Source organism: Chiloscyllium plagiosum, chromosome 1 (genome assembly GCF_004010195.1).
Source record: "Chiloscyllium plagiosum isolate BGI_BamShark_2017 chromosome 1, ASM401019v2, whole genome shotgun sequence".
Lineage (NCBI taxonomy): Eukaryota > Metazoa > Chordata > Chondrichthyes > Orectolobiformes > Hemiscylliidae > Chiloscyllium > Chiloscyllium plagiosum.
The window spans coordinates 152,545,002-152,560,762 of record NC_057710.1 but is presented as its reverse complement, the minus strand read 5'-3'; the positions used below and the strand labels follow the sequence as shown (position 1 = coordinate 152,560,762).

The 15,761-nt window shown below is 41.7% G+C and overlaps 1 protein-coding gene across 6 annotated transcripts in view; it reads right to left on the bottom strand.

Annotated features, from left to right (window-relative positions):
- Positions 1–15,761, bottom strand: part of dclk2a (doublecortin-like kinase 2a) — a 323,983-nt gene that overhangs the window by 136,372 nt on the left and 171,850 nt on the right. For 5 of the 6 annotated variants that reach the window (XM_043699584.1, XM_043699574.1, XM_043699565.1 and 2 more), the window contains exons 4-6: positions 12,093–12,197; positions 10,815–10,862; positions 1,915–2,009 (exon numbers count right to left, since the gene is read on the bottom strand). In XM_043699584.1, the coding sequence (XP_043555519.1) occupies positions 1,915–2,009; positions 10,815–10,862; positions 12,093–12,197 (248 nt within the window). The remainder of the gene's footprint in view (positions 1–1,914; positions 2,010–10,814; positions 10,863–12,092; positions 12,198–15,761) is intronic. The other variant, XM_043699555.1, reaches the window with a different exon arrangement.

The following is a 15,761-nucleotide window of genomic DNA, read 5'->3' as shown; positions in this document are numbered from 1 at the left end:
TCCTTGGATGCTGCCTGACCTGCTGCGCTTTTCCAGCAACACATTTTCAGCCCTAATCTTACTCTAGTCATTTTTTTATTCCTGATATACCCACAGAAAGTCTTAGGGTTTTCCTTGATTCTATTCACCAACAACTTCTCATGTGCCCTCCTGGCTCTTCTGAGCTCTCTCTTTAGGTCTTTCCTGGCGACCTTGTAACCCTCAAGCCCCCTAACTGAGCCTTCACGCTTCATCCTCACGTAAGCCTTCTTTTTCCTCTTGACAAGAGCTTCAACTTTGTTAGTAAACCATGGCTCCCATACTTGACAATTACCTCCCTGCCTGATAGGTATATACTTATCAAGGATACACAGTAGCTGTTCCTTGAATAAGCTCCACACTTCAATTGTCCGTCCCCTGCAGTTTCCTTTCCCATTCTATGCATCCTAAATCTTGCCTAATTGCATCATAATTGCCTTTCCCCCAGTTATACCTCTTTCCCTGCGGTATATACCTATCCTTTCCATGGCGTAAATAAACATAACTGAATTGTGATCACTATTGCCAAAGTGCTCACCTACCTCCAAATCTAACACCTGGCCGGGTTCATTCCCCAGTACCAAATCCAATATGGCATTGCCCCTTGTGGGCCTGTCTATATACTGTGCCTAGAAAACCCTCCTGCACAGATTGAACAAAAACTGATCCATCTAAACTATTTGAACTATAGTATTCCAGTCATTGTTGGGGAAGTTAAAGACCCCATAACAACTATGCTCATTCCTTTCGAGAATCATCTTTGCTATCCCTTCCTCTACATCACTGGAACAATCCGGGGGCCTACAGAAAACTCCCAACAGGGTGACCTCTCCTTTCCTAACGTTATCTCAGCTGCTGTAATACCTCCCTTGATTAACAATGCCACCCCACCATCCCCCTCTTTTACCATCTTCTCTGTTCTTGCTGAAATATCTAAATCCCGGAATCTGCAACAACCATTCCTGTTCCTCTTCCAGCTATGTCTCTGAAATGGCCACAACATCGAAATCCAAGGTGCCAACCCATACTGCAAGTTCACCCACCTTATTCCGGATGCTCCTGGCACTGAAGTACACACATTTCAAACCAACACCCTGATTGCCGGTGCCCTCTTGCAGCCTTGTAAACCTGTCCCTGACCTACCAGCAACCTCCTGTACACTGGAACTACAATTCAGGTTCCCATCACTGTGCAGCACTTGTTTAAACTGCAGTTCTAATTTCTTTTTCTTGGTTTAAATTTTTAAAATGCTTTCATGATCACACTCTCGCCAATATTTATTTATCCAAAACTAGAAGGGATTAGCAGCTGACAGTGAAGAGGCCATAATCATTAGGGAGAGGGACAAGGGAGGATAATGACTGGACAGGAGTGATTATACTACAGCTGATGACTGAAGATACAATCCTTGGAGTATCCTCAGCTGGTTTTGAAAGGCTCTGCAAAAATAGGATAGCAGCATTGTGGTGGCAGGATGCCGGTCCATGGTCACAGTCTCCCAAAGTTTCTAGCCTCAGACAAGTCAACAGTCAAAGATATAAAAGAAGTGGGTAGTTAGAGAACAAGTCATTCATGGCTTGCAGGCCCAGTCACCTTTTCAAAGCTAGTGATGAAGAGGAGATCTTTTGAGGACTGGAACATTGTTATGACTTGTCCCATCAAAAGAATTTGTAAGACAAAAGAAACGTTAAAATTAGGAAACCCAGGCTCCCAAGATACAGTGAAATACAGTGCCTGCACATTCACATGTTCAAAGCTGCACCCTATATGCTTGATAGCTCTTTGAAATCACACCTTATTAAAGAGTTCTCCCATTTGTTGCTGTTTTTGGTCAGTGTAGAGGTTTTCAGCAAAAGTCAATCTTTTGTGAGTATATGAACGGATTTTTTTATTTACCTTGTGAGCTCTCAAGCTGCCAGGGCTGGTTGGGGAGGAGCTCGATGACTTTGTGGATTTGGGTGTTGACAGCTGACTGCTTGGAGTTCCATTCACTGCGCACAAGAAAATAAATATTTAAATGACGTGAAAATTTAAAAAGCACAGATTGATAGACAATCTTTTTCAAAAAAAACCCCCAGAAATTTCATATTGTTACATAATGCAAAATAACCTTTTTCTTACATGGAACATTATATCTACCCTGCTGATTTTCAACATGTAAAACAATGTGATTATCAAGATTTATTTTGAAGAAGTAAGCACTGTCTTTTGTTTGTTTATTTTACATAACATTGAAAAGGAATTGGTCTTTGCCTATAGCACAAATTTGGTTAATTGCAAATTGGCAGCCCAATTTATGCCAGGCGCAAATTCCTTTTGCGCTAATTTCAACAGGTGTGGGGATAAAAAGGATTCAGCATAAAATGACTTCCAATCTGCTCCAAGCCTACTGTGGAAGACCACTGACTTTCTAGAACATTTAATTTTAACGTTACTTCATGAATATAAAGGCTGGCAAGTTTTATTTATTGGCTATGTTGGGGCAATATATATCTTTCTATTTCCATAACTTGTTTTGTCTTTGTTGTAAAGTTAATGGAAATTTGTTGAGTAGTGCAGAGGAAAGACTATGAATTTAGAGGGACTGTGTTTGGTGAAAGGATGATGAATGACAGACTAAAATACTCTTAATCTCCCTGCTTGCCTGCTTCATCATAATCACAGCGTAATTTTTTTTAATGTATCCTCCTCAGTTGGAATCTTGCACTTGGAGGATGGGAGAGTGTAGGGAGAGAGAGCTACCCCTATTTTGAAGAAAAGTCATCAGACTCAAAACATAACTCTGCTTTCCTCCCACAGATGCTGCCACACCTGCTGGGTTTTGTCAGCCATTTCTGTTTTTGTTTCTCATCTATCCTTGGACTGTGATCCCTGGTCCTGGACCCTCTCATCATTGGGAACACCTTTTCTAGCCTTGTTAGAAGTTTATTTGTGTGCGTGTATGTGTGGTTGTGTGTGTGCAGGAGAGTTTAGTTAGCATTTTAACCAGTACAGCTGTATGTTGACAGTTCATGATCTTTTACTTACTTATTTGCAATAAGTAGACATTCTTGTTAAACACAGAAATCTGGTCCATGTTCAACCTGGCCTCAAAAGACAGGTAAATAGAAGAATTTTGCACAACTTCACAAATTTTTCGTGACAACTCTAGGCATAGCTCAATTTCAAGAGCACCATCCCAGTGACATGAAAAACCTGTAGATTGAGCATATTGAATAACTAGAATATTGGACTAACTGAGATGATAGGTCTCTGTCCATGCATTCCTTTAAACAAATTTGTCTCATTAAATGGTATTTTTCATCAGTAATATGAATTGTAGAATTATTGTCTGTTTCATTTACTAAGTTGGTCAACAGTGTAGGTTCAAAAGTCAAAAAGTTGAAATCAAACATGCAATCTAGTAATTTGTACTGCAAAGATTATGATTACATTTTTAATAAGTTAAATGAAGTGTTTACTAAAGCCAAATAGACAACAGATAATAAACATCGAAAAAAAGACTTCACAGTAACCACAGTTGATTCAGTCAAATCAAAATATGGAATTTTCTGTTCTAATAGTTTTTATCAATTAATTTATTACCACAAAGAATGAAAACCTGATTTCTACTCAGTCCCATCTCCCCACAATGATCTTGAAAGCTATAGACTTTGTTACATTCTACAGGCTTAAAGTTGTCAAATTGATTTCAATACCATGAAGACTCCTGTAATATCAGTGCCTTTCCCAGCTGAAGTAAATTATTCTATGAAGCCATTGATTAATAACAATAAATATGGCTGTATAAAAGAGAAAATATCAGTCATGATGTTGATGGATTTTGAAGGATTTTAAAGGGCTTTTTTTTTCCAGATTTATTAATGTTGAACACATTGCTCTTTTCACACACTATATTCACTTTCTTTCTATTTTGCCTTCCTCTGCCTTTGTCACACAACATTGCCAAGAATGAAACCTTCACCTCCGCATCAAACAATGTTGCTTTCTAACATGTCATTAATATCTCAAACTAGTCATGAGATGTAATGAGTAGTAAGTGTCAAGTGCTTGGGAGAAACAGGCGACTTTGGAACTACAGCGTGAAATTTTAAACTTACTCAAAATCCATTCACGAAGTTAAAACCAAGCCCCATTTAATGTTTCCAAAGCTTTCCATCACTGGTGTGCCTTTCCTCAGTTGATGTTTGTGTCTGCTGTAGACTAATTGATGGAGATTGAGTGCTATCTTGTCAATAACTCAATTATTATTGCATCATGCAGCAACGAGGATGACAGAAGGCAAACTAAATGGACCCTGATCTTTTCCCACCTAGCAAGTCTTCAGTCCCTTTGAGAACAATAATGAATACTCATCAGATTTTCCCTCCTCCTTTGCGGAAAGTGTGTCGATTTCACTTGGCATTTCCTCATCTGTCTCATTACAATAATGTGACATCCTGCTGGTTTGATTGAGTCAAAGATTGGATTTTACATTTATCACAATCTAAAGAGGTCTCTGAGCACAGAGCAGTCAATCAAGCAGCTTCACAGACACAATACAGTATAGGTAAATTAGGAACTGGAGGAGGAAATTGAGCCCCTTGGGCCTGCTCCACCATTCAATTAGAACAAGGCTGACCTGCACCTCACCTCCATTTTACTGCCTTTGCTTGATGGTTGTTGAATTCCTTATCTGACAAAAATCTTATGAACTCAAATTTCATAGCTATAATTGACACAGAACTCACAGAGACTATTCCAAATGTCCACTACCCTTCCTGTGACAAAGTACTTCCTAAATTTGGTCGTGAATGGCCTACCTCTAACTTTAGGATGGCATTCTCTTGTTCTTCATTTCCCCCACCACAGAAAATAGCATCTCAATTTTTGAACTGAACTGTTCTGTATTTTCTAGTTCTGGAATCACTGGATCCGAAATGTTGACTCTGCTTCTCTTCACAGACCTGCTGAGCTTCTCCAGTGATTTCTGTTTCTGCAATATTCTGGGGACATGGGTTTGAATCACAGATGATGAAATTTCAATTCAATAAAAATCCAGAATTAAACGCTAGTCTAATGGGCAATCATGTAGCCACTGTTCATTGCTATAACAACCCATCTGGTTCACTAACATCCTTTGGGCGGCATGGTGGCGCAGTGGTTAGCTCTGCTGCCTCACAGCACCAGGGACTCGGGTTCAATTTCAACTTTGGGCAATTGTCTGTGTGGAGTTTGCACATGCTCCCTATGTCTGCGTGGGTTTCCTCCCGCAATCCCAAAATGTGCAGATTAAGTGGATTGGCCATGCTAAATTGCCCTGCAGTGTTCAGGAATGTGCAGGTAAACCATAATTAATAAACAAAAGTGGGATTGTTGTGGAGGGAATAGGTCTGGGTAGATTGATGGGACAAATGGCCTCTTTCAAAGGGATTCTATGACTTAGGAAAGGAAATCTATAATCCTTACCTGGTTTGGCTGACATGTGACTTCAAATTCACAGCAATATAGTTGACTCTTAGTTTGGGAAATTAGGGGTTGGCAATAAATATTAATTCTTAATATCTCTGATCTGTGGATATACATATATACGTATCTGCATTTTGTAGGTAGGGGGCTGCTGCTTCTTTTGCACTGCATCACTCTTACTTATGTCTATAGACTACATTATTAAGTACAGCTCTAAGAATTTTCTCTTTACATTCTCATTCTAGGCTCCTGCCTTCTCGGAGTGCTATCAGAGTCACATCAACACGGTGGCTCAGTGGTTAGCACTGCTGCCTCACAGCGCCAGGGACCTGGATTCAATTCCCGTCTCGGGCAACTGTCTGTGTGGAGTTTGCACATTCTCCCCGTGTCCTTCCCTCCAGGTGCTCCAGTTTCCTCCCACATTCCAAAGTTGTGTCGGTTAGGTGAATTGGCCATGCTAAATTTTCTGTAGTGTTAGGTGCATTAGTCAGGGGTAAATATAGGGGAATGGGTATGGGTGGGTTGCTCTTTGGAAGGTCCTGTTTCCACACTCTAATAATTTACATTATAATTTGCATACATCATTATACTATACCCTGGGTGCATCAGGGGTGCACAGGCCTCAAAGATGCACCCCATTTTGAGCTTCCCACCCTGTCTTCCTTTCCAAGGGTGTAAGATACCTGTGGGCCTGGGCCCTTCCTGGTTCTAGACACTAGTGATTCTTCATGGACCTACTGCAAGCCTCAGCAACACACAGCGCTGCATTCTGGCGCTGCTGAGGTGGCTGGAGCTGCCAACTAATGAGGAGCACAGTAAGTCGCACCCTTGCTCACGCCACTAACAGTGCATTATTGGGACAGAGTAGTCATCTTTCAGTCATTCAGCTCATGTTCAGCTTCTGTGCCCCCCTAGCCCCTGTAAAATTCATCCTTATGATTCTAAGTCACTGGAACAGTTGAATACTAATTCAATCAGAAGGCAGCAGCATGGTAGACCAGTGGTCTCACTGCGCCAGGGGCCTGGGTTCAATTCCAACCTTGGCCGACTGTCTGCGTGGGTTTCCTCCGGGTGCTCCGGTTTCCTCCCACAGTCCAAAGATGTGCAGGTTAGGTAGATTGGCCATGCTAAATTTGCCATAGGTGTCCAGGGATGAGCAGGCTAGGTAGATTAACCATGGGAAATGCAGGATCACTGGGATAGGGTAGGGGTCTGGGGGAGATGCTGCTCAGAGGGTCGGTGTGGACTCAATGGACCGACTGGACATCTTCCACAATGTAGGGATTCTACGATGATTGAGATGATATTTAATTGTTTCAGCAAGCAATGACAGTCAAGAAAATCCCTGAAAACATAATTTCTTCAGTTTACTACAAATTTACAACAACCCTTTGTTCATGCCAGTGACTCCCTTGTTTTACGATGTTACATTCTAATGGTTCTGTAATAGTGGCAGTCCCTGAATTCGCTAAATAAATGAGCTATAACAAAAGATGAACAGCATATGACAGAGACAGAGCCACAGTCATAAATAAACTTAAATTGGCCTAATGGCTCTGAAAAAGGCAACAAGTTGGATTTTCTGGTAATGAGCCTCCTGGCTGTGACACTGACCCTTTGATAATCAATACAGTGAGTGGATCAGCACCTTGCTATGTGATAAATCGATTAAAACATTCACACATCGTGACACGTCCAAGAATACAATAATACCTACAGTTGAGAGGTGGATTCCTCCCATAGGAATGAGAATATAAGTGATATAGTTAACTTAATATTATCCAACGCCCAGCTGCTGAAACTCAGAATTACTCCAGTTTTAAGACAAACATCAAATGATAAGAAAAGAGGTTCCCAGCTCAACATTTATCTCAGTATGCTGCTTTTCAGCTGGCGTATACATAATTTATCCTCCAGCTTTATTCCCCTTTTCCGTTGAAGTACTGGAAATACATTTAGCATAGTAGAAAAACAGCACAATCAAAGTGAACTAGTCAGCAAACGAGGAGCTGAGAGTACAAGTGATGAAATGGGGCAATTTGATTGTCATCTCACTTGGAATCAGCATCAGACTTCCATGAAACATTTACCTGCGGTTGTGCATGAACTGCAAATTAATGGAACGGAATCCAAGATAAAATGCAAAGTTGACAAACGCTTCTGGTTGGTTGGTGTCTGTCATGTTTGTGTAGTCACACCCAACCCATGCAACTCCCGGTGCACACTCTGTTCTTCTCACAACAGGGAATGTTTACATACAACCCAGCTCTGGAAAGCTGTCCATTTGCCACATGCACTTCTGTAAAATTGACCCAATAAGATCTTCTGATTATTAATCAGAACAATTCCAATTTACTTAGCTGAATTGTTACCCAGGAAATGTTAGACAGCTTAAAACTGTATCTAACTCCTGGAAATAGATACAATTGAGCAATTTCCATTACTCCCGAATCCTCCTTGGCCCCCTGTCAACCTGACTTGATAGTCCCAACACTTGACATCCAAAACCAAACCTATAGTCAGATTTTACTCAGGGTAGAGCAGGCTCAATAAGCTGAGTTGCTTTCTCTTGTTATAGTTTCTTATGTTCTTCTTATGTTCGAATGCCATTGCTGGATTATTTATTTTCATTTAGAGTTTGGCAGTTTGGGTTAAGTAGGCTTCTTGAATGTTGTTGGCAATATACATTAACCAATATAATAAGCTTTCTTCCTACAGTTTTCCATCACCCTCACTCCCTGCTGAACTGAAACAATCAGAAAATGTTATTGACAATCAAAGATGGAATTTATATAGTTACTCCACACACTGGCTGTGTCTCTTAGGAAACTGCAGCTATGTCCCATTAATTGATGTAAACCACAGACTGCATTCCCATTTCCTATGCTTTGCTGCATGTGATTACAACTCACACTTGGAGCTTAGAGAAGGTCTTCTCTACATCGGTGAGACCAAACGTAAAACTTAGGGCACATTTCGCCAAGCACCTCAACTGGGCTTGCAGGGGTTGACCTGACCTCCCAGTCACCACCCATTTTAATTCCCTTTCCCACTCCCTTTCCCACATGACCATCCTTGGCCTCCTCCATTGCTACAGTGAACCAGACTGAAAATTGGAGGAACAACACCTCGTCTTCCGCCTGGCCAGCCTACACCCAGAGAACTCAACATTGAGTTCTCCAATTTCAAAGAACCTCCTTTTCCATCCCCTCCCCCTCCCTTCCATTCCTCTGACTGACCCTTCTTTCCAGCTACCAACTGGATTCATTCCTCCCATCGACCAGTCAGGTGGTACTCTCTGTGTTTAAAAAGGGTGGCAACAGTGCAGCCACACGATAGCCAGGAACACTTTCCTTTCTGCTTGGAACTTTTTCCTAGTACCTCAGTTTTACCCCACCCTCACATCCAGTTTCCTACCCTTCCCCATAACCCTTGATTCCCCTACTGATGAAGTATCTATCTCAAACTTAAATAAGTAGAAGGACTCTGCACCCATAGCTCTTTGTGAAAAGGAGTTCCAAAGACTCTCAACCCTCTGGGAAGAGGAATTTCTCCTCGTCTTAGTCTTAAATGGGTACTGCTTTACTAAGTAAGCGTACCATCTGGGATTGCTTCTGGAGCACAGCTATGGTCCCTCATTCAAAGGCATTCACTGCCTGAAGCCCCACTCTCTCCACCTCCATAACTACCTTGTGGCCTGGGATCTGGTTAAAACCATAGACTGGGCTCAAATTACACAGTTACAGCAGGTGAACACACCCCTGAAATCCAAAAACAGTCAGGGGAATCACTCACAGGGTCAACCAATCAGTGAAAAAGTCACCCTGAACAGCAAATGGAATGACTGAATGAGGAGGGGGTCCCAGGAAGACATCAAAGGCTGAGGCTGGGCAGTGAGGCTGGACAACGAAGTTTGTGCAGGAATGAAGCTTGGGAATGAGGTCAGGGCCCTGTCAGTGGGGCCAAGGGCCTCAGGAGTGACTTTGGGAAGCGTCGTTGTAAATGATGGGAACCAGATGAATGAACTGAAGAGTGAGGCTTTGGAATGAAGTCAAGGAATGAGTTCTCCCCTTTCACCTCTGTCCAAGGCTCCAAAGTAGCCTTCCACATCCATCAAAGTTTTACCCACACTTCGACACATGTCATTTACAACCTATTATAATGGGTGGTGGGGGTGTAGTGGATGCTATTGCAATGAACAGAGTTAATTGTATCCAAACAGAAGTTGCTGAATAACTCAGCAAGTCTGGCAGCATCTGCAGAGATAAAGCTTCAAGTCAACTCTCCTTTCTCTCTACAGATGGTGCTGGGCCTGCTGAACTTTTCCTGCAATTTCTATTTTTGTTTCTGGTTTCCAACATCCACAGTGCTTTATTTTTAAGCCAATTGTATAATTTAACATTGAACACTTTTACTTCATAAAGATTTGTGTGTTAGCACCTCACAAAGTATCTTACATACTGTGAATTACTTAAGCTCAGTAGCTGTGTTAGAGACAAACATGTAATGTTGTAGTGTAATGTCATCAAACTGGAAGCACACACATTGTAATGGCTTTCTGTGTATAGAAAAGGTGTCTTTTTTTTTTAAATGCATTTGCTGCCACCTTATGTCCATTATTTTGCATCAACTGACTACAATAGTGCCCACAAAATCAATTGGAACTAATGCAGAGTTAGCACATGTAGCCCAGTTCCAATGAAGAGTCACTGATCTTGATACATTAACTTTGCTTTCCCCTCCTCCACTGCCCCCCCCCACCACCACCACCAACAGATGTTGGCAGATGTGCTGAGTTTCACCAGCAGTTTGTTTTAGTTTCAGATCTCCAGTTCTGTGTTTTATCTCTCTCAAAATCAATACTTTGCTTATGTGGTGTAGTTTTCCATTCAATAGAGCTGCAATGATTATCGTGGATATTGGTGAATTCTTCTAACTCTGCTTCTGTGCAAATCCAACTCTCTCACAAATCAACATTACATGGCCCATTATTTCACAGAGCAGCTTATTTTCATCTTTGTTGACTTCAGTGGGGTTTAAGCTACCGTTCTTCTTATCCTAAAGCCCAAAAGTAGTTCCATCCCCAGAAAGTTTCAAGTAGCAAATGAGGTTGACACACCAAAAACTACTTTGCTGTTATTTCTGTCATTCGTCAATTATACTAGGTCTAGATAAGTTCATGTGATCAAGCCACCAGGTCCAGTACAGTCCTCATCCTTCCAGTTCCTCATCAACTGCTGAGATGGGGAAAACTCGAGCTCTTTGTGAATATTACCGTTTTAGAAACAAACCTGCCTTGAGGATGGTAACAAAGTATGAGATGGGATTGTATGAAAAGAGGGGCTCACCTGGGGATTTGACTGGAGAGAAAGCTGTGTAGTAACCTCCTCTTTTAACTGCACTCATTCAGTTAACACACAAACAGAAGGAAAAAACATTAAGGAGAGATGTTACCACACGATCATAAATAGAAGAGATTCAAATCCAAAACATAAGAAGGGTTAAAGACAAAGACAATTACAGACAACATTTAGCTTTGTAACAAAGATTAATATAAGGAGATGAAGACATTAGAGATCACAAATATACAACTACATACAGGGTACAGTATTATAGGTGTGGGAGACACAATTTTCTGAATCTGGAAAAACAGATCTCTGAAGCACATTTTTAAAAAATAATGACTACAAAACAACTGTGTGAAAATCAGGTTGTGTGGTTCTATTCAAAAACTCTGACCTTCACATTGAACATATATTTGTTCTATTACATGTGTAAGTTCAAACACCCAGGTGTCTTCTTTGTTCACGCATTATTACAGTTTATATTGCAGCTGTCTTATAAATAAAGCAGGAGCAAGTTTAACTTGGGGAAATGGTATAAAATTGAAACATCAAATTGGCCTCCCGTTTCAGAGTTTGGTTAACCTTCCTTTGCCAATCCAAGATTAGTGTAGCCGAGTACGTAAGTGGCAGCTAATCTGAAATCAGCTTTGTTATATTGCATTAAGTTAAAATGACCTCCAGATATAAAAATTTAAAGAATCACGCCCAAAGTGTTTCCTGTTGGCAAAATAAACCATGCGTTATTTGAGAAACGTGAGACAAAGAAGACCCTAAAGTGCCATAAGTGCTAAACCTTCCGGGGTAAGTGTCCAACAAAGTCATAATAAGCATTATCCACCCCTTGAATCTGGAATTTTTCTGCCAGACAGGATGCAGAACACTTATTTACAATGGCTACTTTTAAAGCAACACTCAAAAGCGTTTTGTGATGTAAACATCAAGTGAAAGTCTGACAGGGATAAGGGTAAGGGATAAAGGTCAGAAATAGTCACATGAGAGCAGCTTCATAAGAAGCTAATACTGTGAGTGTACCTGCAGCTCAGGACTGCAGCAGTTTAAGGTGTTAACTCACAACCACTCTTCTCAAGGGCAATAAATGCAATGGCCACACTGCGCAAAGTAATTTAAAAACAGATTGGAAGCTACTTATGTGGGTCCACAGGCCAAGTATCTTTCTGACAATGCATTCTCGCACACAATTTCCTCAGCAGGTTGCTAAGATCAGTTTATCACTTCACTTGATGGCTTTACTTGTATGGCCATTCTTTTAAAAAAAAGTACCTGATGCAGGAGATCTGCTTCGACGAGATAGCCCGGGACTTCTTGATCCAGAATGTCGTGTGGCGCTACCAGAACGCGAGTACGATGATTTCATCACCCGACACTCTGGAACAGAAAAGAGTTACATTACTATATCTTTCACATGTCACACTTTATTCCTGGATTTCATGCCATTATTGATTGCAAAATGTGCATTAACTATATTATGGTGCAGTTCCATATTAGTGTTCTACCATTGTGCCCTTAACACCGACGTACAGTTTACAATCTGCAGCACAATTGGCAGCATTAGCTGTAGCGTAAGAGATGAAATTACATAAGACCTCAGTGGAATAAACTGATAGTGTTTAGTTGTTATCTTTATTTACAACTTTCCAAGATACTGCATATCAACTGGGCCCTTATGGTAATGACATCCCTGAAAAGTTAAATGACCCAGTCTTATTTACAATAGAGTCTCGGTATTCTTCTGTTGTTTGTGCCACAGGGTAACTAACAGATGGGTGTCATGCATCAAGCAGCAAACCAAAACTAAAATTCTTGGAATTCAGAAGATCTGCATTCCATACAACTTGCAGTAGGCAATAGTGAGGACTGCAGATGCTGGAGATAGAGTCAAGATTGGACTGGTGCTGGAAAAGCACAGCAGGTCAGGCAGCATCCGAGGAGCAGGAAATAGACGTTACGGGCAAAAGCATGTGGAAACTGGTGAAGTCCACATTGATGCCCTGGGGTTGAAGTGTTCCGAAGCGAAAGATGAGGCGTTCTTCCACCAGGCGTCGGGTAGTGAGGTGGAGGAGGCCCAGGACCTGCATGTCCTCAGCAGAGTGGCAGGGGGAGTTGAAATGTTGGGCCACGAGGTGGTGGCGTTGATTGGTGCAGGTGTCCCAGATTTGTTCCCTAAAGACAACTTGCAGTAGTCTGGGCAACATGTACTTCTAATACGCAAAGTCGAAACTTTCCAGGTCATGTGGAGAAATGCTGAAGGTGGAACAGGGGGTAAACTTGCACACCGGAGCCTCAGGGCAGTGGGCCAATGTGCTTTCATCTCCAGTAAATGGTAGATAAACAACATTAGCAGCCCCATGCCCAGGAGCAGCAAATATTCAATAGTTTCCAATGAGGATGATAAAGATAGGGACTTGGTTGGGATTTTGCTGGCATTGAAGTGGCCTCCATTGAATGCCAAGCCTGTTGGCAGATCTCTCTCTCTCTCTCTCTCTCTCTCTCTCTCCCCTCCTCCCCTTCCCCTTCCCCTCCAGGGTTCAGTCCTTTCACCCCCACCTCCCTAGTTGCAGCTTGCTGTTTGGCCCCTCTTGACATTAATTAATAACATCATCAATAAATATAAACGGGTTCTTTGGAAACAGCCAAGCAGAGGTGCACTTTGTTTAAACCAGTAAGTCAAATGTTCCTAGTGACAAACTCCTTGAAGTCTAAGGAAGTACAGTTGTTGCCTTGCGACAGATCAAACTGTACCTCCATTCCATGCAGGAACCCTATAAAAACATAGCAGAGTTTCTACCTTTTAGTGACACAAAGATTTCATTTCAACAACATCAAGACTATTAAGTTGACTTGGTGTAAATTCGATCACCCACAAACTGATATCTACTTCAATCTTCTATTCCCAAGAGTAGTTAAGCTGAGATGTTTGCTACTATTGTGTGTCGCAGTGGGAGCTGATTTATTCCTGAACCTGGAACTTTGGATATGCCAAAATTGGTTCTGTGGGAGACCATGCTGATGGGCCCCATAACATTTTGTTGTAATGTCTGTTAAGAGTTGGGAACCGATTGGTCAGGAATGGATTGTGCTTTAAAATGCTCCAGGAGGCTAAAACCTGTACTGAAGGGTCAAGTTACATGTAACACAACATTGGCCCGATGTAGCTCAGTAACTGACAGCACCACAAACTGCTTAGTCAAAGAGGTCTAACCTTTCCAAACCCAAAGAGTGATTATTTCTAATACCTAGGAGCCAACATACAACAGGAATGTATTTAGTATATCTGTAAACATATACACCAAGCTGTTTGCCCTACACTTTATACATTGGTTACACAAAGCTCTTAACAGGTGTAAAGCTTACCTCAGGAGCACAGTTTGAAGTAAATCAGGTGGAAATATCCAAAAGCTTCAATGCCTAGACAACTCAACACTACTCATCACCCCAGCAACCTCCTTATCCAGCCTCCCAATATTGTTCCCTTTCCTAGCATCCTCTTTACCCATCCTCCTAACATCCTCCTTACTCACCCTCCCAATATTGCTCCCTCTCCCAGCATCCTCTTTACCCACACCCCCACAACATTGCTTCCTCTCCCAGCATCCTCTTTACCCACAGCCCAACAACACTCCCTCTCATAGCATCCTTTTTACCCACACCCCCAACACCGTTCCCTCTCCCAGCATCCTCTTTATCCATTCTTCTAATGTTCTCCTTACTCACCCTCCCAACATTGCTCCCTCACCTAGCATCCTCCCACGCCCTCCCAAGTGGTAATAGCGAGTACAGGGTTGAGGGTTTGGGTGGGGAACAGGAGGAGAGAAAGAGAACCTAACAAAGACAGGTCTATTTACAATAGTATATCGTGAACCTATGTCCCATCAAATGGGCCATGATTTCAGTCTGTGATGGGAAAGGGTGTCAGTGGAATTGTGCTTTGTCACGAAACCCCCAACTCTCATTGCTCCTGCTCTGCCACTTCCTGATCAAGGGCTTTTGCCCGAAACGTCGATTTCGAAGCTCCTTGGATGCTGCCTAAACTGCTGTGCTCTTCCAGCACCACTAATCCAGAATCTGGTTCCCAACATCTGCAGTCATTGTTTTTACCTCACTGAGGAGAAAATCCAGGCCTTTATATTTTAATCCATTCCTGTCTTTTTTCCCCATATTTTTGTTTGCTCTTGGAACTAACTTTGATTTTTTTTTTGTCTGCATCATCTATGTATCCCATTTACCTCCTAATCTCATCTAGCTGGAGAACCGTCTGAGAATTCGGTGTTTCTCCAACTCTGCCTACTTACACTGCCTCCCTCTTCCTTGTCCCAGCATTGTCTTCAATTGTCCAGGCCCTACGTTTTTGAACTACCACTGCAAAGTTACACACTCCTCCTCATTTAATATGTTTTTTTTTAAAAAACTACTTCTAACTAGACATTTGACCTTTTCATTCAACTGAGCACCAATTGTTTGGTGTCTCTGCAGTCAAGTACAGTGGGATATTCTTAAGATGCTGGATAAATTGACATTGCCATTGTCCTCAACAGGCTCAACATACTCTCAGGAACTCTGAAGGAAACAGAAATGAACATTAACTTCCACAGAACATATTACAAATAGATAATGGTAATGTTCACAGATGGCAAAGAACTCTCTCTTGCCAGTATTTTCCCATTTTTCATGAAAATACTGAGGTAGAATTTCCAACGGGGATCCTTCAATCTCCTGCTGTAACACTGCCAAATGATTCATGAAAACCCCAAATTCATAATTAGCCATATAATCCACAAGGCATTTTTCTGTTCATTGTAGTTCCTCCTTTCATCAAGATGATGTCTAGCCATCCTGTCCTTCTCCAAACTGGCACATTCTTTGCTAATGTTTCACATCTATTGTCACCGAGATGATCTAACCATCGCCCCTGGACATTTAATGGCATCACCA